This window comes from Cryptomeria japonica, chromosome 1 (assembly GCF_030272615.1).
Source record: "Cryptomeria japonica chromosome 1, Sugi_1.0, whole genome shotgun sequence".
In the NCBI taxonomy this organism is placed as follows: Eukaryota; Viridiplantae; Streptophyta; class Pinopsida; order Cupressales; family Cupressaceae; genus Cryptomeria; species Cryptomeria japonica.
The window spans coordinates 219508381-219532227 of NC_081405.1; the positions used below are offsets into that span (position 1 = coordinate 219508381).

Genomic DNA, 23847 nt, shown 5'->3' on the forward strand with positions numbered 1-23847 from the left:
AGAAGAACACAGTGCGCTGAGTTTCAAGTTAAAGAAAATGCGTCTAATATCTAAGTCACTCATTTAAAGAAAAATTAATGAAATTTTGCTCAAAATTCCTCAATAACCCGAAGTTAAAATCAAGGGGCGTTTTAATATCTCCCCATGCTAAGCAAGTGAAAATCACACCTTTGGACCTTTTTTTTTTTTGTGAAATGGTAGTCGAAAAAGAAAATCATACACATGCCCTCATTTGGCCGAGTTTAGGAAAGACGTGAAAAAAACTCAAAAGACTAATGTCGTGTGAAACCACCATTTTTGCCGAAAATGAAAAGCAAGAGCCTAAAGTCGCGTGAAATGCTCTGTTGGCCTGAAAATCGTGAGCTAAGGCATAATAGCGTCAAAGTTCAAAATCGCGCTGTTCTAACAAAATGGCCGAAGTTTCATTCGCTACGTAAAGGGCTCAAACAAAACCTAAATCGTGCAAAAAATGAGAAATGCACGAGTTTCATGAGGTAAGAGAGGCATTCAAAGTTTGCAAATAAAGTCACCCTATTTGCAGCAAAAATCGCTCATTTCTCCTAAAAACCTCGAAATTTGCAGATGCGAAATGAAGGTGAAACCAAAAATCATAAAGACCAAAATTGCACATTCTGCCCTGGATGCCCGAGTTTTGAACCAAAATGAAAGGGCGAAGTTAAAATATAAATCGCTCAAATTCATCTGAAAGCTTGAAGTCATAGGGCAAATTCGTGTTGCCATCACTTCTATCGTCGAGCCTTCAAAGGCCGAATATATGCCCAAGTCACCAGAGCCAAACAAGAATCATGTTCGCTCAAAACTCCCAAAAGGCCCGATGAAAACCTTTATTCGGTGAAATTTATCAAAGGACTAAAATTCACACAAAATCATCATTTTGGCCGAAAATCATAGCAAGCCTAAATCGCGCGAATAGAGCCTCTTAGGCCGAAAAAACTCAAAAGGTCCAATTTGTGCAGGAGGGTCTTCTTTTTTAGTCGAAGATCATTCAAAAGAAAAGATTGCGCAAAGTCCCTTAAAGGGCCGAAAAACAAAAACAAGCCAAAGTTCACAATATCGGCTCATGAGCTGAAAATGTGAAAGGGGGCCAAAGCACGCAAATAGGGTCATTGAGCCGAAATAAGGTCAAGAGTTTAACATTGCACAAACAATCCTCATGAGCCGAAAATGTGAAAGGGGGCGAAAGTGCGCAAATAGGGTCATTTAGCCGAAATAAGGTCAAGAGTTTAACATTGCACAAACGATCCTCATGAGTTGAAAATCAATCAAAAAGATCTCAATCAAACATTTCGCCAAAGATCAAAGTTTGGCATTTGTTGGTATTTTGTAAGGGTCATAATGTTCATTCGAAGGGGGGTCAATAAGCCAAAAGAAGTAAAAAATGTTAAAGCTCTAAAATTCGGCCTAGAAGCTGAAAATTAGAAAGCAAAGCCAAATCAAGGTGCTCAATTCATATCAAATGGCCGAATTTCACTGTCGGAAAGGAGGGTGTTTTAATGTTTCATTCTCTCCATAGCTTGAGTTTCGCTTAACATAAGAGGGGCATTTAAAGTTAAAATTTAATATGATTGTTAAATTAATTTATTTAATTTTTCAAAATGATTATTAAAAGTGAAATTGATTGTTTGCAGATTACGATCAATGACATCGGGAAGAGCTAGAGCGTCAACTTGAAGCGCAAATCAGAGACCTGATCGCGATTAAGGCTGGGAACGAGGAGCACAAGATCAAAACGACAAAGCCAGGCGCTGATAATAAAGAGCGCATTGCAGAGGATCAAAACCAAGCATGGGGAAGCGCGCCATCACTAGACCACAAGACGAAATCCACCCTCAAGACCGAAGACGAAGAACACGCAAAAGAACACTCAAAATGTGCAAAGCCATAAATGCAAGGCTGGAAGTAATTTCAAAAAACCAGTTTAAAAACTGAAATACTTTATTGTATATGGTTGCCTGTGTGCCCCACCTAATATTTTTAAACAAAGGGACATAGGTTGGTTATCTCCAACTACCTGATTGACCAAATTGATGTCAAATAGGGGTCGGTAGCTGTGGAGAGTGGTTGGGAGGATAACTGAGAATTGAATAGGCATGGGTTAAAGTTGCCAGGCTGCTAGAAGGCAGACCAGGGCCCTTGGATGCAGTTGATCCTGGCCATCGATTCAAATTGTAAAATCTATAAAAGGCAGAGGCCTTTCCCATTGTAAAGGGTTAGAGTTTTTTGTAGACAGTCAGAGCAGATTAGATTAGAAAGTTAGATTTTAGTAGTTAGGAATAGCATTGAAATGCTGCAGAAATTGTTGTAATAGCAGCTGAAATCAATATATGGACATTGATTTGGTGTTTATCATCTTGGTTGCATTTTGTTTGCATGGTTTCCTTCAGCAGGTTTAGATAGATCCTTCTTGGTGTGCAGGTATTTGATGGATTCAAGTTCATACCATTGGGGATATTCTGATTGTGTATCCCTGTGTATGGTTAGTCTGAGCCTTTAAAATTGTGTTTAGTTCAATTGCAGGTGTCCATCTGAGCTGCGCCAGAATTGGGTGCTTAGCCATGCACCTGCGGTTTGAAAAATATTCTAAGACCCCTTGAAGATTGCATCGTTCTTGTGAGGTTGTGAGCTATTCTAGCCAAGCAGGGATTGGTTGTGTTGAATCTGTCTACTCGCACACCAGTCTTCTTAATTTTAGGTTTCCTAAACCCTTCTCCTTTGCTTTTATTTCCCAGTTTGAGAATCAGATGCAGACCAACCTGTTGCAAAACGTAAGGTCCCTTGTGCTCCCAACAAAACACATCAACCGTTGAGCTATCCCGCAGTCATGAACTGACATTTGGATCTATGCTCTTGATTAAGATAATGTTATTTCTTTATAAAAGAGAGGATAGGATACTTAGCGAGTAAATTCTATTCTGCGTTGGCCGGATAGAGTTGTAGCAATACGACTTTAGCCACGTCAACAATATGGATGGTGGAAGGCTTCATGAAGCCAAGAGGGATGGTATATCCGCTCTAAGGCCTAGGGTAGAGGATCGCTTTGGGCACCCTATCATGTCTCCTTATCCTAACCCTCTATGGTTGAACTCCATTAATAATTTAGATATATCATATGACTAAAATAATGTTCCTAACCCTAGTAAGTAAGATCTATGCTTTTGATTAAGATAATGTTCCTAACCTTAGCAGGGAATATCTATTTTATGGATTATGCTTTCAATGATTATCTAGCATGATTGTAGGGCCTCAACTAGAATCTCTCTTTTTCTACAACTCATATTGGTAAATGATATCTATAACTCTATTTCATATCTTGCTTTACTTGGAATTGTGATTTTAGGGCAAAAACTAGGGCATTTAAAAAAGGGAACATTACAGGTGTCCCTGGGAAGAGACATACCCTTCCATCCAATGAAGGGGATATATAAGCAGCATACTGACCATTCTATGAAGCAATCAAGGAAGTTCACTGTAGAAGAGGAAGTCTCATATACATAATCTGAGCAGCAACATTGAACCAATCAGCATTAGTGCATATCCTAAGGATCAAGAAGTCAACATTCAAGAGGAAAATCGTATCAGATCAGATCTACCTGATTTACAACAGCAGACTGAAATCATATACCTTGCAATGATCTTATATTCTACAAGTATAGTGGTATGAAATGAAATAGTAGAATCGACGATTCAACTCATATAATTGTTTGTGTGATAATATGAAATACATACTCTATATTATTAATCTATTTATAACCCGTCAAACATCATGTAGAGAAGAGAAGGAAATGCAAGAGAGGGAGTACTGATATGAAATCACCATCTAGGTAGGCCACCCCATGATGGATGATTGATGTGTCTTCCATATGTGGGCCAAGTAAAGTCCACTCTTGGGCTTAGGTAGGAGGATTTTTGGGCACCCCATTGATTTCCTCTCCAACCTATATGATGGTCAATTGATGGAGAAGTCATAAGGTGACATGAATAGGAATGGTAGTGATGAGCATTCCCACTAGGTGGTGTTGTGCGTTTTGCACACACACCCCTGCTTCACACTGCTTCACAGGGGATAAGGTCAGACCCTCCTTTCCTTGCACTCAACTTCACCCTTAAAGGCCAAAAAAAGAACAAGAGAAAAGGTCGCATTTGCTTTGTCTGGATTTGTCGAAAAAAGACCCAAATTCGTCTTAGAGGATCAAAAACTTGAAGTGTAGAGGGGGCGAAATTCCATTGTCCCAAACCCTCTACATTTGCCGAAAATCTCCTCGAGCTAGGGCAACAAAAAGAAAAGATAAAGCATCGGGCATTCACTTTTATTTTATTTTTGACAAATGATCCTAAAATCACCGAGAAATATCCTATGTATGCCTTCATGTCACCCTTATTCATCTAAACAGGAGGAGAACGTTCAATGATTTTTGTGGCCTGATAAAACCCTCCCAAAGTCAACATTCATAAAAGATAGTCGATATAAAATAAACTTTGGGGATTCGAACATAAAGTGACTAATTTCCCCTCTTAATCATCGAAAAAATGCCGATGGAGGCAGGCAATGTTAAAGGTTAAGGCAAATCGAAACATTTGAATTGAGTGTCTTTCTAATCGCCTCACATGGCCGAAAATTTCAATTGTTTCAATTGTCTTTAAGCTGGAATGAACTTCACTGCACACACTTGATTTTCAAGATCAGTGAGTTGACTCAATTTGCAACCTCATTTTTATTTTGAATCTGTCTTTTGTCATTCGGGTTGTTTTGTGGGGTATAGGCCAAAGATTTTGGGTTCGATCTGAAAAGTCATCCTTATAATGTTCAGGAACATTTCCCTGCCGAGTCGCCATTTGTTGTGTGTTTTGCACACATACCCCTGCTTCATAGGGGACCCCTTTTTTTTTTGTGAAGTCTACCCGAGAATGAGAGAGACGGAGTTGTAGGAAAAGTTCGAACCTTTTATGATCTTATCGCTCTCTGCAAAGCCCCATCAAAATACATAACTCAAGAAATGCTAAGGTCAGACCCTCCTTTCGTCGTACTCAACTTCGCCCTCAACTTCGCCTTTCAAGGCCGAAAAATGAACAAGAGAAAAGGTCGCATTTGCTTTGTTTGAATTCGCCGAAAAAAGACCCAAATTCGACTTAGACGATCAAAAACATGAAGTCCAGAGGGGGCAAGATTCCATTGTCCCAAACCCTCTGCATTTGCCAAAAATCTCCTTGAGCCAGGGCAAAGGTAAGAAAAGATAAAGCATTGGGCATTCACTTTTATTTTATTTTTGACAAATGATCCTAAAATCGCCAAGAAATCTCCTATGTATGCCTTCATATCACCCTTATTCATCTAAATAGGAGAAAGTCTAGTGATTTTTGTGGCCTGAGAAAACCACCCCAAAGTCAACATTCATAAAAGAAAGTTGATATAAAATAAAATTTAGGGATTCAAACATAAAGTGTCTTATTTCCCCTCTTAATCACCAAAAAAATGTCGATGGAGGGAGGCAATGTTAAAGGTTAAGGCAAATTGAAACATTTGAAATGAGTGCCTTTCTAATTGCCTCACATGGTTGAAAATTTCCCTAAGGAGCCGATAATAATAAGAATAATGAAGGGAGAGTCGATAGATTCAAGTGCCTCAAGGTTTTTTATAAAATCAAACTTTTGACACTTTACCCTTTAATTCCTAAGTTTTCCCTTAGGAAGATTGAGAAAATAAAATAAGCGCTTATTTGCACTTCATGAAATCGCAAAACTTTTTCCTTAAGTTGGCAAACTGAGAAATTAAAATGGAAGGGAACTTTTTAACACTTTGCCTTCAAAATGCCTAAGTTTTTTGTAAAAAGAGAACATTAAGTGAAATCATGTAAAGGAACTTTTTTTGGCACTTTTGTTCCAAATCACCTAACTTATCCCTTCAAAGTGGCGCGATCTTAAGTCAAAAGTGAAATGAAGTAAGGGGGGTTCAAATTGTTTTAAAAGTAAATATCTTTCATTTTCCCCTCTTATTCGCCAAAACGAAGCCCAACGTTGCCTTGACAACACTCAATATTTGTTAAAATTACTTTAATTTTTCAAGGTGATTGATTCAAGTTGAATTCGCCTTTGTATATTGATGCCGCTGCAAGGAGTCAAGGGGAAACCTAAAACGTAGATTGAAGATATGATTGCGATCGCAACGTTGCCAATGAAGAGCGCATTGCAGAGCTTAAAACAAAGCACGAAGATACGCACCACCACCGGACAACAAGTTGAAGTCCACCGACAAGATTGAAGACAAAAGAATGCTTAGAATGCTACTCAGAAATTACACAGCTGGAAATTCTAGAAAATGAGTTTGTTAAAACTGAATTGTTTTTAATGTAAATAGCTACCTATGGGCCCCGTTTTAGGCATTTACAACAAGGGAGTACACAGGTCAGTTATTCCTCAGCTGCTTGATTAACCAAAATTGATATCAAGTAGTTGTTGGTAGCTAAGTGGTTGAAAGTGGCAGTTGGGAAGTTATAAGGAGTTACTAAGCATGGGCTAAAGCTGCCAAGCTTCTAGAACGAAGATTGCAGCTATTGGATGCAGTCAATCCTGGCCTTTGATTAAAAAATGTAAAATCTATAAAAGCAAGGCCTCTCTCATTGTAAAAGGATAGTTTTTTAGGAGTTAGATGGTTAGAAGGTTAGATTTTAGTATTTAGAATTTTAGAGGTTAAAATAGTTAGATGCAATTTTCAGATTAGGAGTAGAATAGGACTGCTGTAAGAAATTGTTGTAATGGCAGTTGAAATCAATATATGAACATTGAAAATTGGTGTTTGATATTTTGTTTCCTTCTGTTTGCATGGTTTACCTTTAGCTAGTTAAGTACAATACAGTGATTTTAATGGTGAAATGTGGGGGCTCGCTGATCGTAGGTCATTGTGTATGGTTAGTCTGAACCTTACTATTGTGCTTTGTTCAACTATAGGCATTTGTCTTGGGCTGCGCCAAAATTGGGTGCCTAAATGAGTACCTCCAGTTTGAAAATCCTTCATTCCCTTGGAGCTTGCACTATCCTTGTGAAGTTGTGAGTATATCTCTGGCGAAGCAGGGGTTTGTTTATTGAAATTTGTCTACCCGCAACACCAACCATTTCTATCATTGTACTTAGGTCTCCTAAACCCTTCCCTTTTGTTATTTATTTTCTGCAGTCTGAGAATCGCAACATCGTTGGATGTAGGCTAACTTATTGTAAATGTTACTGAAATTTTCATGATATTTACAACTTAATGGAAAATTCAAGTATCTAGGCAAAGATTACAGTTACATGAGTGAATTTCAGAAAATCTTTCAATTGTTTTTTAATTCATTATATTTTATACAGTTGAAAAGATTACGAGAAGTAATCTACAAAATAAATTTCCTCTCACACAAGACCGTGAGAGTGATCCTTATTTTCCTATGCAAAGGAGAAGAACTAAATTAAACAAAGCAAATGCATAGAGGAGATAAGAAAGGAACCAGCCATTGCCTGGGGGTATATGGCTGACATAAGTCTGCTCTCGAAGTCGTAGGTCTGCATTTTCGACATTTGTTCTCTTCCAGTCTCCTCCTTGTCCTGAAAAAGTCAAAAGGTGAAGTGGGTTAGATCAAAAGATCTAAGCAATGACTAAATGCCTACTGATCTTGCCTATACATTTGCATTATTTAATCGAGATCCCTTTTGACAGCAAAATAAACATCTTAGAAGACAAATAAGAAAAGGTCATTCTCATTGCTTGGAGAATTAGTGTTTTTCTAACTGTTTGTTTAATGTGCAGAGACAGGTAGAGGAATTCCAGATTTCAGAGGTTTTATTATGAGTGGGATTAAATGAGGCACCCACAAGGGTTGAGCCCAGCTCATAGAAACCATATGATTGTTCAGAGTGTACTTGCAGGTATATACAGTAAGCATAAGATGGTGTAAAGGCAGCCATTGAGATGCAGGCAGAGGCAGAATGTAAAAAGAGAGCCCAAGTTCTGGAGTCTGAAGAAACATGCCAAGCAAATTTTAACATTGCAGATGGAAAGAAAACCACAGCTATACTGGAAGCACAATTGCCTGAGGTAGGTAAAGCTGAAGCTATAGTAGCTAATTCTAATGCAGCAGTTCTGGGAATTAGAATGTTTTCAGAATCTTTTCAATTAAATGGCGGAGTGGAGGTTGTGAGAAAGGAGGACTGTTGAACAATATTTTCAGGCATTCAGTAAAATTGCAAAGGAGGTAAATCTCCTAATGGACTTGATGCTACAGGGCCAAAAGTGCAAGAGAAGAACACACAATTCAAGGGGAAAACTCTCAAAATTGCAGAAATTCTGTGCATAGAGTGTTGAGGAGAGGTCTTCTTTTCCAGGAAATTTGCAGAAGAGTTGTGTGTAAAGAGTTGCAGAAAGTATTTCATTTTCAGGAAATGCAAGCAGAGAACCCAGAAAATGAAATTTACAGAGATTCCTTCTTTATAAATACTTAAAAAACTCAGAAAATTGTAGAGAGGGTTTCATAAAAATTCTTTGCAGAATTTCGTGTAGTTAAACCAAGTATTTTTCCCCATTTACTTCTTCAGCTTCCTATCTAGGAAAAAATGCAGAGTTTCTTTCTTTTAAAATGAAAAGCAAAACCTACAGATTCTGTCCGAATTACAGAGATACAAGAAACGTGAAGGATATTTGTGCAAAATTTTCAAAAATCACAGAGATTTCTTCCTTTGAAAATGCAGATTTTTTTTTCTAGCAAAGGGAAAAAGAAAACGGAAAACCCACCAATAGAGTTTCGTAAAAAAGAAAAGTGTAGGGTTTCGGAAAACAAAGTCCATAAATGCAGTTCAAAAATGCAGAGATTTCTTCTCATAAATACAAGCAAAGCTCAAACACATTGCCAAGTTCACTGTTAAAAAAAAAAAAAAAACCCCAAGATTTGCAGAGAGTCTTCGAAGAATGCAGTTCGGAAAATACCTTTCTTGTTTGCAAAGAGGAAAATGTCGTGATTTATGAACAATCCCTGCAAGGTCGAAGATGGAGCAGACCGAAAAAAGTTATAGACAACTGCCAAAGAAGGCAAGTTAACACGCAGTTCTCATTGTTCATCTCCTTCTCCAAACCCTAGCAGAAAGGCGGAGTTCCTCTTCAACGATGTGGAAAATGAAAAATGAATGATAGACTTAGGTTTTCTATCGATATATTTCCCCTTGCTCTCCCTTTTCCCATTTTAATGGGATTGTATTTTATTTATGAAATACAAAGTAATGCATTCGGTGGTCGAGTCCTTAGACTCCCACTTATGTATTAAGATAAGTCTTTGCCTAGCTGTGGGGAGGCTTTAAAACCCCTAAGTCTTTCTAAGACTTATTAATTTTAAAAGATGTAAATTAATTTTATATTTATTAATTATATCAATGTTGTAAAAATTGGTATTTTCTAGCAACATTTATATAATTAATAAATATTCAATTAATTACTCTTGTAGTAAAATTTCCTAGCAATATTCTTAAAAGGAAATTGAAATTTTGTGCATCTTTTAAACTCTAGGATTCAATACATTTCATCCATAGACACATGAATAATGTAAAATGAATATTTTAATTGGATGAGTTATAAATCCAATTAATATTTATTATAATTGTGTCTTTAAAATTGTTCCCAATATGCATATGGAGGGAAAATATTGAATCCTAAAGAGGTGAAGTTATCTCAAGAATTTGGGGTCGAATTTGGGCTTAAAATGCAGTTATCCATGAGTTTGGGCTAGTTCTCCAGCAGTTAAGGCCTGATTTTGAGTGTTTCATGGGTCAACCTTCAGTTGACCAAGAGTTTGCACCCGATTTCATACATTTATGCAGAGTTTGAGGCCTTTTTGTGGGGGTTTCTTTCTCTACTCGGATCTGGAGATATTTTTGACTTGGATATCACTCAAGGAAACTTTCAATAAACTTGCAGTCATCTTATCCTTGCCTTTGGAAGGCTTTTTGCATAAAGGAAGAAAGGATTTCAGTTTCTGGGGGTTCTGGATTTTTTTCTCAAGCCTAGTTGAGTTTTCTTTCTTGTAACCCTTCTAATGGCTCCCTATCCTAGGTTTACTTGGGACCATTTTAGGATAATTGAAAATATATGCATTGGTAAAATAAATTTCCTTAGAAAGAGACATGACAATGCCGACTCATCTTACAACACATGTGTCAAGTGACACTACAAAAAGAATTACACATCACTAAAACACACATGGCAAATGTCCCTTTTGAAATTTATAAATTAAACAAATTTCCAAATTAAACACTCATCCAAGCATAACATTTACAAATTAAAACACATTTACAAACGAGGGGTTGTCTCTCCAAATAGACAACCCCTAGCTTCACAATCGCACATAGGCCTAGGCTTGATTCTCCGAATAATTTCCATGGTCACATGGAATAATTTTCCTGCATATCTCACTTGCACATTAGTAATTCCAAAAATCACGTATGTTATTATCAAAAAGAATACAATTTAGACATCCCATAAAATTTCAATTATAAAATCAAGTATCCAATTATCTGATAACATCCATATACAATCATCTACTAAATGGCATTATCCTCATAAACATGGAATTAAATCATTTATAGAGCATGCATCCATAATTTCTCTTCTAAAATGAAGTACTGCAAATCAAAGTAAATGACATAATCATATCAATGTTATCCACCACACGAGATCATATAAAATCTATGTCCAAAATGCATCACAATATAGTATCTAAAATAGGTCCAACATGAAAATAACAGAAATGCTATGACGGCTCAGGGTAGGGCCTCACACTCCTTGGGTTGGTGCCCTAAATCAGGGGTTGTAGCCTATAAACAAATCAGGGGTTGGTGCTTCTTGGGTTGGTGCCCTAAATATTGTAATTAGAGTTTTATTGTGAGGCTGGATTGGAGCAGTAGACTCCAACAACATTGGTCACCGAGGTTTTTCCCATCTTGGGTTTTCCTCGTACATACCGGTGTTATGTGATGTTCCTGTGTGTGAATGCATTTGTGTTTAAGTCTCCTCACTAACTGGTAAGTCTGCATTCAGCTAGATCTGTTAATCGATATACTTTCATAGGGATAGTTAAAGGGAAAAGATTGAGAACCACTGATTCACCCCCCTCTCAGTGGTGCATTGTGTCTAACATCTTATTTATATCATCTTCCTTTAGTGGAATTTGATTGTAATCAAAATATAAATCTTAGTTAAAAAACTACACTATTCAATTAACCGACCAATTTATCAATAATAGGAATATGAAACTTATCTTTATGAGTGATCTTGTTGATCTCCTTGTAATGTGGGCACATTCTCCATGGCTCATCCTTTTTTTAGGTTTAATCATCAGATTCATAGGCATTTTTGTTGGGATGAACAATGCTTCCTAGTATTAATTCAATGACACAATCATGGTCATTAAATAGGGGCAGATCCTTGGGTTCTTGAATGCTTGTTGATGGTGTTGAATGATCTCTTGAATATTCAATCGATTTTGATTTTTCAAATCTTTTGCTTATACAACATGTAGTTGTGCCCCTATTTTTTAAGAATCATTTTCAATTAATTTCTTCATCCTATGGGAGCTAATAATTTGACTTTGTGGTGATTGTTTTCTATAATTTTTTACTTTTGCCAATGTGTATTACAAGCCATGGATCAGCCTTGAAAATTGAAAGAATTTGTTGTTTAAGCCAAGGATGTAAATATCGTCTAAAAATCGGCTAAATCACGATTTATTGCGATTCAGAACAGAAAACGATTTAATCGCTTTTAAAATCGCGGCAGATTTTTTCTAAAAAATCGCGAACTTCTGATAGTTTAAATCGCGATAAAATCGCGAGCAAAGCATAAAAAATCCCGTGTCGAAAAGCGGATTTAGTTTTAATTTGTTATTTTCATGCAACCCTAAAAAGTGAATATCTTTTAACACCCGATAAAGTCCGCGTATTGGTTTTTTAGCGCGCGCAAGTCTTCACGTGACGACGGCTGAAGGAAACAATAGTTTTTAGACTTACAGGTGTGCGAATTGGTTTTGACCTTTTAGCACTCATTTGTCTTCACGAGAGGAGTCTTTGGCAAATTCGCGGTTTTAGTCAAGATTCGACAGGACAAGTAAGAGCACGAATTTCTCTATCATAGTTAATATTTATTATTTAAATTTTAAACTCTATCAAAGTCTGCGATTCTGCCTGCCAAAACTAGAGACTCTTGATTAAATGTAATTCTTAATCTGTATTGTGTTGTTACGTTGTATATAATTTTTATGGCCAAGAGTTTCATTTATAATGTAACAATAGTTACAAACTTACAATCATACTGCCCAAATTTTGTAGGAATTATGTGCTTTCTGAATGAATTATTTACAAATTCATACAAAAAGCACATAATTCCTACATAATTTGTTATAGAAATTAACAACATGAATGTAACATTAACATAATATTGCCCATAAAGCTTCGGTGTAAATGATTCATTCAGAAAGCACATAATTCCTACAAAATTTGGGCAGTATTGTTACAAACTTACAATCAATGTACGAATTATGTACAAATTTGTAAATAAAAATAGAGATTTTGTAACATAATGTGCTTTCTGGGCATTATCTGCCCAGAAAGCTCATGGAAAATATAACAACAATCAGCAAATATTGCCTAGAAAGCACATTATATTAATAGAAGAGAAAAAGTTAGAAGAAAAAAACACACAACTACAAATAAAATCTCCTCGTTTCTTTCTTATTTATTGATCCATGTTTGGTCTCTTTTGCTAGGTGTCTTTCGAATTTTTATAAAAGATAATGGCTTCTGCAACTAGAGGTGGTACAAGTAGAGGTGGTGGTAGAAAGAGGGATCCTATGTGGAAACATGGCACACCAGGTGCAGTGGCAGGAGAGGTTATTTGTAACCATTGCACGAAAACTATGACCGGTGGCATATACTGACTCAAAATTCACCTTGCACAAATTAGTGGACAAAATATTACGGTATGTGACAATTGCCCTGAAGAGGTTCAAAGGGAGGCAAAAGCAAGGCTTTCTGAATTTGAGCAAAAGAAGGTAGAAAAAAAGAGGACAGCAGAGGCAATGGCAGCCCCATCGAGGAATATCAGTTCTACAGAGTCAGAAAATTTTGGGGTGGGCAGCAATACATCTGGTTTTTTCATTCCTTGTAACACTCCTGGTGCACAACCTAGATTGTTAGGTACTTCATGGAATAAGGAAGTGCATCAGCAGACAAGAGTGGCAGTGGCTAGATTTTGGATTTACAACAATATTCTGTTTAGTATTATTGAGAGTCCATATTGGGAGCAAATGGTCAGTGGATTGACCATTTCTGGTAAGGAGTTCAAGTCCCCAAGTCGTTATGAGTTGAGTGGGCCATTATTGCAGGATGAGGTCCAAAACACACATCAGCTGGTGGAACAACAAAGGAGGAATTGGGAAAGGAATGGCTGCACCATTTTATCTGATGGGTGGATGGATAGTAGGAATAGGACACTCATAAACTTTCTAGCTGCTTCAGGGGGACATGTGGTATTTTTAAAATCGATTGATGCCTCAAATCAAGTGAAGAATGCAGAAACCTTGTGCAACATGTTGGATGAGGTGGTGAACGAAGTGGGAGTGCAAAATGTTGTTCAAGTTGTGACCGATAATGCAGCTGCATATGTGGCAGCGGGTAAACTTCTACAGGCTAGGCATCCGTCATTATTTTGGAACCCTTGTGCTGCTCATTGCCTTGATTTACTCCTTGAGGGCATAGGGAAACTTAGTTGGGTGAAGAATGTGGTTGAAGATGGAAGGGAAATCACAAAGTACATCTACAACCACACATGGGTCTTGGAGCTTATGAGACAACACACTGATGGTAAGGATCTTGTGCGTTCTCGAGTCACACGTTTTACCACGAATTTCCTCAACTTACAGAGCATATTACGTGCATTGCCCAACCTGAAGAGGATGTTTGTGAGTGAAAGATGGTTGCAAAGCCCTTATTGTAGGAATCCCGAAGCAGAGAAGGTCGTGAAGGCCGTTTTTGATGATAGATTTGCCAAACTCATGGAGGAGATCATCAATGTAAGTGTTCAAAGTTCAAATTTCAATTGATGATATATTTTTAAATTTTCTAATATTACACATTGCTGATTTTTGTTAAATTTGTCATGTCTAGTTGTCAGAACCGTTGGTGAGGGTTCTACGGATGGTGGATGGGGATAAAAGCCCCATAGGGTATCTATATGAGGCCATGGATAAGGCCAAAGAGGCAATTCAACACTTGTATGGGCCAGAGAGGACTAAATATGAACCGATATGGCGCATAATTGATCGAAGGTGGAATCGACAACTCCACCAACATATCCATGCTGCTGCCTACTATTTGAACCCCAAGTTCTTTTACTCTCGCAATTTCAAAATAGATCAGGAGGTTCAACTTGGCCTTGACACATGTATTCAGAGGTTGGTTCCTGATGAAAATATTCAAGACCTCATTGTTGATGAGTTGCAGAGGTACAAGAAAGGAGATGGGCCATTGTTTTCTTCACCTATTGGTATTCGTAAGAGAGACACCCTGTTGCCAGGTAAAAATGTGCTCTTAAATCTATTTTACGGTTTAACTTTACTATTTATTTCAATCTTTAAGTTTATAAAAATATTTACCAAGTTATAAATGCCAATTTGTATGCTTGCAGATCTGTGGTGGGAAGATTATGGTGCCACAACGCCTAATCTTCAAAAGCTTGCAATCCGCATATTATCTCAGCCTTGTAGTGCTTCTGGTTGTGAGCGCAACTGGAGTGTCTTTGAGGCCATTCACACAAAAAAGCGCAATAGGTTGACTCAGAAGCACTTGAATGACCTTGTATATGTGTGGTACAACCTTCGCCTGCATGAAAAGAGGGTACAAGGGAACAATTCATATGACACACTTGACATTGATGAGATTGATCCATACACAGCGGATTGGATTGCTGAACCTGATGGTGCTACTGGTGATATTGATGTGGATGCATTTATCACTGACGCTCAGTTAGATGAGATGGAGAGGGAGGTAGCTGAATGGGCGGCAGAGGTGGCCGAACGTGAGGAGGCGGGAGATGAGTTTGTTGATCCAGAAGAGGCAGATTCATCACCGGTTGAGGATATTGCAGCAGCTGCATCACCATCTACTTCAGCACCCACTCAGCGGCAACAGAGTTTTTTGAGCTTTAGTCGCAAACGCAATCTATGATTTCCAGTTTTCAATGATATGAAACCATGAACTTAATATGTATTCAGACTTCACTGATTTGTTTTGTGGTCTAGGCTCTACAATATGGATTTGACTCAATTGTATTTATTATTTAGAACTTGAACTTGTTTTTTTGGTATATCACTTTGCTATATGCCATATGGTATGTATTTGACTCAAAGTCTCAAACTATGATTTATATATGATGGAAACCAGTAATATGCTATTGTGTTCTATAAATTTAGTGTATACATGTGTTTTTTTAGAATATTTAAAAAAATTATATATTTTCAAATGTTCGATAATTTTGCCAATTTTTTCCCGATTCCCGATTTTTTTTAAATTTTCGGCCAAACGATTTATTGCTGATTAAGATATTTACATCTTTGGTTTAAGCCATTACACACCCGAAAAAACATTTGCTCCCACAGTTGGGATAGCAATTTTTTTTTAATATAGTTGATAATTTATCATCAAGAGTTTTATATGATGGCATTTACTATCACAAGAGAATTGTTTCCCATCAACTAGCATTTTAATGGAAAAATGTTAAAATCTTGCACAAAAATGATCAAAGATAGCTAATTTGTTACCTGAAACAACTTTGGTGTAATCATTAAAACCTAGAAAAAATCAGATCCAAATTTGCAATGGTTTGTAAGTTATGCCGGAACCAACAATCTTGGCCCAAATTGTAGCTTTGATACCACTTGCTATGATATTTCTTGGAAATAAATGCAAAAATAAATAAAATAGCCTACCACTTTGAGGGGGTGGCCTGAAATAATCAGAAAATAATATGTGAGTTCAATATTAAAAGTTATGATGGTTTTAGAGAGGCTTTCTCTTCCTCATTTAAATGTGTGACTATATAGGGAAATGCACTTTCAGTTAACTAAATCATCTGAAGGAATTGCTAAAACTAATAAATGAAACTATTAAGATTAGGCATTCCACAAGTGCTAATCCTTACTATACTTAGGACTATATAATAATAGGGTCATAACAATAACTCATAAGATTTGGTTGGCTTTATCTTGTGGTGGTTTGTTTTGTGAAACCTTTGCTTATCCAATTGAAGTCAAATGCAATCAGAAATTTAAAAATAATGAGACTCAATGATGGCTATGGATTGCCTTTAATATGCCTTGAGTTACCTCCATGATATCCTAAATTTTGATGTTCATCTTGTTCAATTTCCTCATAAGAAAATAACTTTATCTTGCTACTATTGGTATGACAAATCTAGAGCTCTAGGAGCAGTCAGAATCTCATAAGGTGCCTTGGAAGCTAGAACATAAGCTCTGTCTTACCACTATATGTGTTACACATCTAGAGCTGTAGGAGCAGTCAAAATCTCATAAGGTGCAAAAGATTGGAAGCAAGAACACAATGTGCGGGCTGTTTACTTATAGATGTTGCTATAAACCCTTGTAATTTCATGGTGTACTCTTTACCGTATTACTTTCCTATTGCATCTGGATTTACTTTAGTATCACATGAGATTCCTTTTTGCTAAACCTCCTCAAATGAAGAAGCTTTGTTCTGCTCCTATCGTTGGGAAAAATTTGGATGTGGAAGAGAAGCTGGAAATTCATAAGATTTATAAGGTTGGAAACCATTACACAATGCAAGGGCTGTTTTGTCGTGCCCATTGCCATGTGCTCATGAAATTTTGAAGGGTTATCATTTGGGTTTATCTCATATGGGCTTTTTTTGCCATAGTGTCTTTTAATTGTATTTGGCTTTATTATAGATTTCCATAAGCCTAGTTTGGTTACTTGTAGACCTTAATACATTTTTTTCTGTTGTGGTGATGCTACTACTTTTGGTGCCTCCCATTATTTTTGCTGGGCATACTTTCAATTCCCTTGATCTGTTTTAGTCACTTGTGGGCATAATTATAATTTTATTCTCATTCTTTACAAGATTGGCCTTATTTTATTGGAGAAAGTGCTTTTGGAGTATTTTTGTAACAGTGTGAAACATCTATTTAAAATTGCCGATCATGCATCGCTTATAGCTATTGTGCTAAAATAGAGACCTTCTCATGCCTATAGGGCTCTCACACTCTTTATGCTTTGTGATACCATGGGTGCAGTATATTTAATTTTTTTTATTGCCAACAGAAGCATTTTTGCTGAAACTTTTGGCAGAGAATTGGTTTGGTAGCGAAATTTGATTTTTTGGGTGATATTTAGTAGGGATATATGTATATGGACTGTTATGGTAACAAGTATATGTAAGACATGCCGTAGGAAGATTTTTGAAATGGTATGTTAATGTTTCTAAATAACTCAAATTCATAATTTTGCAGGATCAGCTGAGAACTGAATTGGAGGCAGAAATACAGAAATTGGGCCGAGTATCCTTGATTGAACTGGCTGATATAATAGGAGTTGACCTATATCACATTGAGAGGCAGGCTGAAAGTATTGTTGCAAATAATGAGGAGCTAATGCTTGTACAAGGGGAAGTATTGTCACTTAAATATTGGGACTCTGTAGCTGAAGAAATCAACGAAAGATTGCAAGAGTCTAGTCAAATCTCTTTGGCTGAACTTGCGGCTCAATTGCACGTTGGTTCAGAGTTGTTAACTAGTATTTTGCAGCCTCGTATAGGAACAATTGTAAGGAACTCTGGACTTGCAACTTCATTTGATCATAAAATCATTTATAATCTCATAAACTAATAATGTTGCTTATGGTTTTGTAACAATGTCTACATATGCTCTCATAGAAAAAGTCCATTTTATCTTGCTAATTAGCTTTGTGGAAGTTTAAGTTGCTTTATTCACACATTTATTCAGCTGAAATAATGCTACCTACTATTGATTGAAATTCAAGGCATGCTGTTTTGTTCTTTAGGGGAAATGATAATAGAAGATGGTCAAGTGCACTGAAATTTGAATGTGTTAATGTGATTCAAAAGAGAGAGAAGATTTTTATATAACATAGGTAACATATCTCTCGCCAGTAGTTTTGCTCCACTTTAATCTTGTAATGCACAAGGAAATATAGTATTGAATGTTTCATTTCCTCAAAGGAATACCACCTTTATATGCCATGACCTCTATGAGTAGAATGCTTAACTTGTAGGTTAAGCTAGTAAGACTATGTCTTGAGTCTCCCTGTGAGAAATGTTAACCTGCCAAATATATAGAGGCACAACTACATTGCATGCTTGGTGTGCCATCAGAATCAAAGAAAGTATTTAGAGTAACTCTCCAGTTAAGAGTTTGCAGTTTGTATGACCTTGTTAACATCATATCCACAAGAATTGGGGTCTACTTAATTATATTCTATCCTTTCAGCCATGTCCTCAAAATCACTCAATGCACACTTCATTTGTTGAAAAATAATTAAGAAATAACATCAAACACTGATTTCATCACTGCTGTTAATCTGAAAATTGTTACAAGCACATGTTAATTGCTGCTAAACAGGGCGGTGCATACAATGAGCTACAAACAAGGCTTATTGCTGCAAAACTGACATGCAATAAATGGAAGAAACATAATGACATAACCATATTATTGTTCCCATGTTGGTATTTTATTTCTACAACCCAGTTGCTAGTGACAATAAAACTCTCATTACTACAGCCACTGAATGCCCTTATTTCAGCTACGGAAATAAGCTGTAACACTACTGCAAACTCTGTCACAGCTACAAAACACAACCAGCAGCTACCAAAATGCATGCAAACGATCCTTTGATCAGATGTACCCTCCAGCTTGATTACACTGCCCTTTTTCTACCTCTGTCCTAAAATGATTAATATCTTTTCCAATGATAGCCTATCTAATGCTCAAGCAATCCTGAATCAGCAATACCACCATCCATGTACACCCCTTCATAGGCTGGTCCAAAAGATGTAAGCTCTACTTGGTGGGCCTCTAGAAGAGATAACCCCTCAAATTCTCCACGAATGTCCAAGGGCTCAACCAAATCTAAGTCACTTATGTCTCCCTCTACATGTGTAGGCATAATACTAGTGGCTGGTCCACCAGGTCTGTGCTCAATTATCTCTTTTGTATCTATATCCACCAGGTGTGTGCTTGATTGGCTCTCCCTCAAAGGTGACTCATGATCTCCATGATGCAGGCTGTGTGTATACGCAGTAATTTCAGAATCATACCTGTCCTCAAGCCCATGCAAATTTGAAAGCTCCTCATACTTGACCATCATAAGGGCTTCAAACCATGAGTACCACTCTCATCTTCAGGTGTTATGGCAGCCATAGAAGACTGGATTTCTGTTGTGGATGATGATGATTGAGCCAAACTCAATTCTTCATAGAGATCATCAATCTGAATTTCCGATTCTTGAAGGGCCATCTGAGTGCTCTCCAAAGAATCTTGGGTAACCTTAAGCTCATTAGTAAGCTTATCTACCTCCTCTTCTTTCCCTTTCAGCGCATCAAAATAGATCTCACCAAGCATGAAAAGGTGATCTCTATCAGAAAGTATTTGTAGGTAATTGGTCTTCATTACCATTAATGTTTCTCTAAATGCCTATAAATCTAAAAGGGAAAGTTCACCACCAAGGTCCATATGTATCCTTGAAGACCTCCAACAACATTTTTCCATCAACTTGTGGGTGTCATCAAAATGTTTAATGGCTGCAATAATCTGGTCTTCATTTACCTTCAACTGTCCTACCAAATGATAGGACTCTTAAGACCTATCAACCCCATACAAATTTTCTGATTTATGATCAGTATCATGCAACACTAAATCAGATTTGTTTTCAAGTTTAATATCAACACCATCAATGCTATTAATGCCATCCTTCATGCATAACTGTGTAGGTGAAGTTAGAACAGCATTATGACCAAAGTAGATCCATCCCAAATAGGATCCACGTAATATGTAGGGTGAGATAGGGACCATCTCACCCGGATCAACATAAGCATCAACACTCACATAAGATGTGGAGTCATCATCATTGGCTGATTGGAAAACATCTTCATATATGCTATCAATATGCCCATCATATGCACTAGTGTGATCAACCTCGTAGAGTAGCTCTACCTCCAAGCTTCCTACCAAGCAACTCATGCAATCATTACCTGAAATAACATCTTTCCAATGACTGAAAATTGCACTTTCAAGTGAAGAGTGCTCCTTGGATGTGACTGCAATAGATGACTGATTTTCTGGTTTGGCAACCTCCGTGATGGCATCTCCTTCAATCTTAATGTACTCTTCATCTATTGCTTCAGTAGGTGGCTCTCCTACGTCCTTGTCCTTGTCCTTATAGGGCTGAAGTGAACTTGTGGTTCTATTTTCTTTAGAGCTTAGAGTCCAATCTCCCATGCATATTGACTGATATTTATCTTCTCCAAGTTTTCCTATAGGCTGCAAGTCACAAACAAGTGCTTCTTCTTCCTTCACTAACCCTTCTTCAAGGGTAACTTCTGATTTTTCTTTCATAGTTCTTCCAATGTAGTTCACCAGGCCTAATTTACTAGGCTTCAATCTTACAAAAATACTCAAGAAAGAATAAAAAGAAACTTGTTTTTCAAACCCCTCAGGCGTGCTTTGATACTCTTCAAAGAGTTGGATCGCTTCTTGTTCATAACTCATCTTCATCCGATCTTCAATCCTGCTGGAACCCATTGTCATAACACTGAATTTTTACTGAATCTCCCAACAGGATGGTAGGAACTTGGGCTCTGATACCATTGAAATGTCTCAACCTTGTTTGCCACTAAGGTTTATATTTTTTCCTTCAATCACCAACTCAGCTTTTAAACATTATGTCAAACAGTTGATGTACTGCTCTTGATAATGTGATGTGATTTGCAAGTTGCAGGTTTAAGTTTCAGATTTGTGAACATTTCATTGCATAATGATGATGGTATTTGTATAAGAAATTGAAACATAGATAGCATGCATTCACTAGGAGGAAAGACCATGTAAATTCTGAGAATGAATTCTGAAAACACTTTTTAAAACAAATCTGACCTTATTAATACTTTTTAGGGGCTGCAATACAAGAAAGATGTCTGAGCATGATTCTGATATAGATCTGATCACCCGAAGTTTTCAATCTGCTGGTGTCGGAGTACATTAAACAGTCTGAAAATCACCATTGTTGCACTCATAAACAACACAGCAGTTCTAATACAAATTCTCAATCTGCAATGTCTTTGCAGCTCTTCACCAATTACTTTGCAGCTTCTAGAAAACTAAGACAACTCAGTCCACATTCTACTCAAAGAAGCACTCAGCAAAATGACAAAATACAACTTTTAAAACCTCAGTAAAACTCAGCCTCCACAAGGAATTATCAACCCAGATTTGTTATTCGTACTTCAGCTTAGATGAAAGCTACATGTCTCTTGCCTGTAGCTTTCTGAAAATGAAATAAATAGAATTTGCCTTGTCAAACCCTCCTGAGAGATTTCCAGCTGAAACCTCCAACAATCTGATGATGAAGCACAATGGTGTGAATCCTGAATGAATCCACACCAAAGATGGATTTGGGTTTTTGTCCAAAACCACTGAGAAACTTCAAGGGTGTCCATCCTCAGATTTCATGCAAATGAAGCTAGGGCTCCCAATTTCTTAGAGAGAAAATAAATTAACCAAGTATGAACAAAATTGACCAAAAAGAACTCTGAAAGGTACACACAAAACCCACTAACTGAAGATGTTGCATACTGAAGTTGGGAGGAGATTAAACTATGACAAGCTGCTGGAAATAGTGGTTACTATAAATAGTAACTGCTAAAAATAGTAAGTCAGCCTAGTTTTCCAACTAACCAAATGGTGTCGAAATTGACACTTACTAAAAATAATAACTCATAGTTGAACTACTCGCCAAAACCAAAAACTTGCCAAGGCCCGAAAAAAAAACTTGAGGAAAACTCAGCCAATACTCGGCAAAATACTCGGGAAGTTAAATAATTGCTTAAGTTTAATTAGAAATGCATTTTTTTTGCAAAATTCAATGAGAAGATGCATCCCATGAGTCAATAAATGTGAAAACAAAAGAAACAAGCTGAGTCTAGATATATTTAAACGCAAAGTGGGTACAAAATCGCATCCTTATGAGGAATGTTGATGGCTGGAAGCAAAATAGTAAATAGTTTTTGTAGAACTAAAAGTAAATAAATCAATACAATTACATCTTCCTCTTCCCAGCTCTAGTAAAAACTAGGGGAGAGGTAGAACTAGAGGGTCTAGTCCTAGAAGTCTGTTGTGGGCGTGATTGTGCCTCCTTGCTCGGTATGATTGGCTTAGGTTGTGGCTTGTCCTCCATCCTATACGTAGCTCTGCCTCTAGTTGCACTTGGCACTGGCAATGATTCCCCATCCTCCTCATCCTCCTCATCCTCCTCGATGTCATCTAGTGTGAAACCAAATCCACCCCCCTCCTCCTCCATAGCCTGCCTCTCCAAATCATTGATCTCATCCTTTGTAAACAATGGAGGTTGCTCCTGCGATGTCCAATCACTGTAAGGATCTATATCATCCAAATCAATTGGACCAACTGGTGCTTCCTCTACCTTCCTTAGCACAACCGAAGATTATATTGCTTAAAGACAAGGTCATTGAAGCGTTTTTGAGCTAACTTGCTCCTCTTCTTTGTGTGGATGGCTTCAAACAAGCTCCAATTGCGTTCACAACTGGATGAACTACAAGGCTGACAGAAGATTCTGAGGGCAATTTTTTTGAGATTTGGGGTATTTCCACCCCAACTTTGCCATCAAGCATCTGCAAAATAAAATTAGGTTGAGGGTAGTACCCCTCACGGGGGTCTAAGGGTGAGAAAGAGAGTGGGTAGAGAGATAGGTCTAGATCTTGGGGGAGAGAGGAGAGAGTGAGATGGAGAGTGGTAGAGAGGGGGATAGAGGAAGAGTGATAGGGAGATAGATAGGTCTAAAATTTGGGGCAGATAAAGTGAGTGAGATAGAGAGAGCGAGAGAATGCTGATAGGAGTCTACTGATTACTGAAATTTGACTAAGTCTGAAAATTTAAAAGATCTAAAACCTAGAATTTGCATTATAAGTTATAACTCCGAGAGATCTGAAACCACTCTCAAACATCCTACCAATATATACATGAAATATAACTTAAAGTATAAGAAAGGAAAAATACATATTGAAATTTCAATATGTCTTTTTCCTTTCTTATACTTTAAGTTATATTTCATGTATATATTCTGATAAAGAGAATGAGACTGACTTGAAAAAAAAAATAGATAACTTTTTGACGTGTTTGGGCCTCTTTTTTAATGCAGCCGAGTTTTTCCTACAAACTTGCCGAGTTTTTGTGAAAAACTCACCAAAAACTTGGCGAGATTCTTTTGCAAGTCAATGCCCTTACTACTCGTCGACCAGAAAAACTCCCGAGGTTTTAGAAACTCGCCGAGTTTTCGGCTAGTCCAACTATAACTTACTAAAAATAGTAAGTCTTGGACTAGTTGCCCAAAATCACCCCAGAAAGTGTTAGACAACTCTCTAAGAAACTGGAAATCTCTAGGAATAGGCCAAACCTATCAGAATTGGAAGGCATAAAAATGGATACATTGCATAGAACACATTTTTAAATGCAATCTTAAGGCAAACTGGATGTATAATTATAAT

The 23847-nt window shown here is 37.2% G+C and overlaps 2 protein-coding genes across 4 annotated transcripts in view; both read left to right on the plus strand.

Annotated features, from left to right (window-relative positions):
• Positions 1–23847, plus strand: part of LOC131042897 (E3 UFM1-protein ligase 1 homolog) — a 251377-nt gene that overhangs the window by 41204 nt on the left and 186326 nt on the right. For all 3 annotated transcript variants that reach the window (XR_009105331.2, XM_057976226.2, XM_057976225.2), the window contains exon 2: positions 17567–17878. Coding sequence is in view for 2 of the 3 variants with exons in the window: in XM_057976226.2 (XP_057832209.2) it covers positions 17567–17878 (312 nt within the window). In the remaining variant the exon portion in view is untranslated. The remainder of the gene's footprint in view (positions 1–17566; positions 17879–23847) is intronic.
• On the plus strand, positions 14049–15340 carry LOC131873677 (uncharacterized). Its single transcript, XM_059216845.1, has 2 exons — positions 14049–14599; positions 14711–15340. The coding sequence occupies exons 1-2, from the start codon at positions 14221–14223 to the stop codon at positions 15247–15249; spliced, it is 918 nt and encodes a 305-aa protein (XP_059072828.1). The 5' UTR covers positions 14049–14220; the 3' UTR covers positions 15250–15340.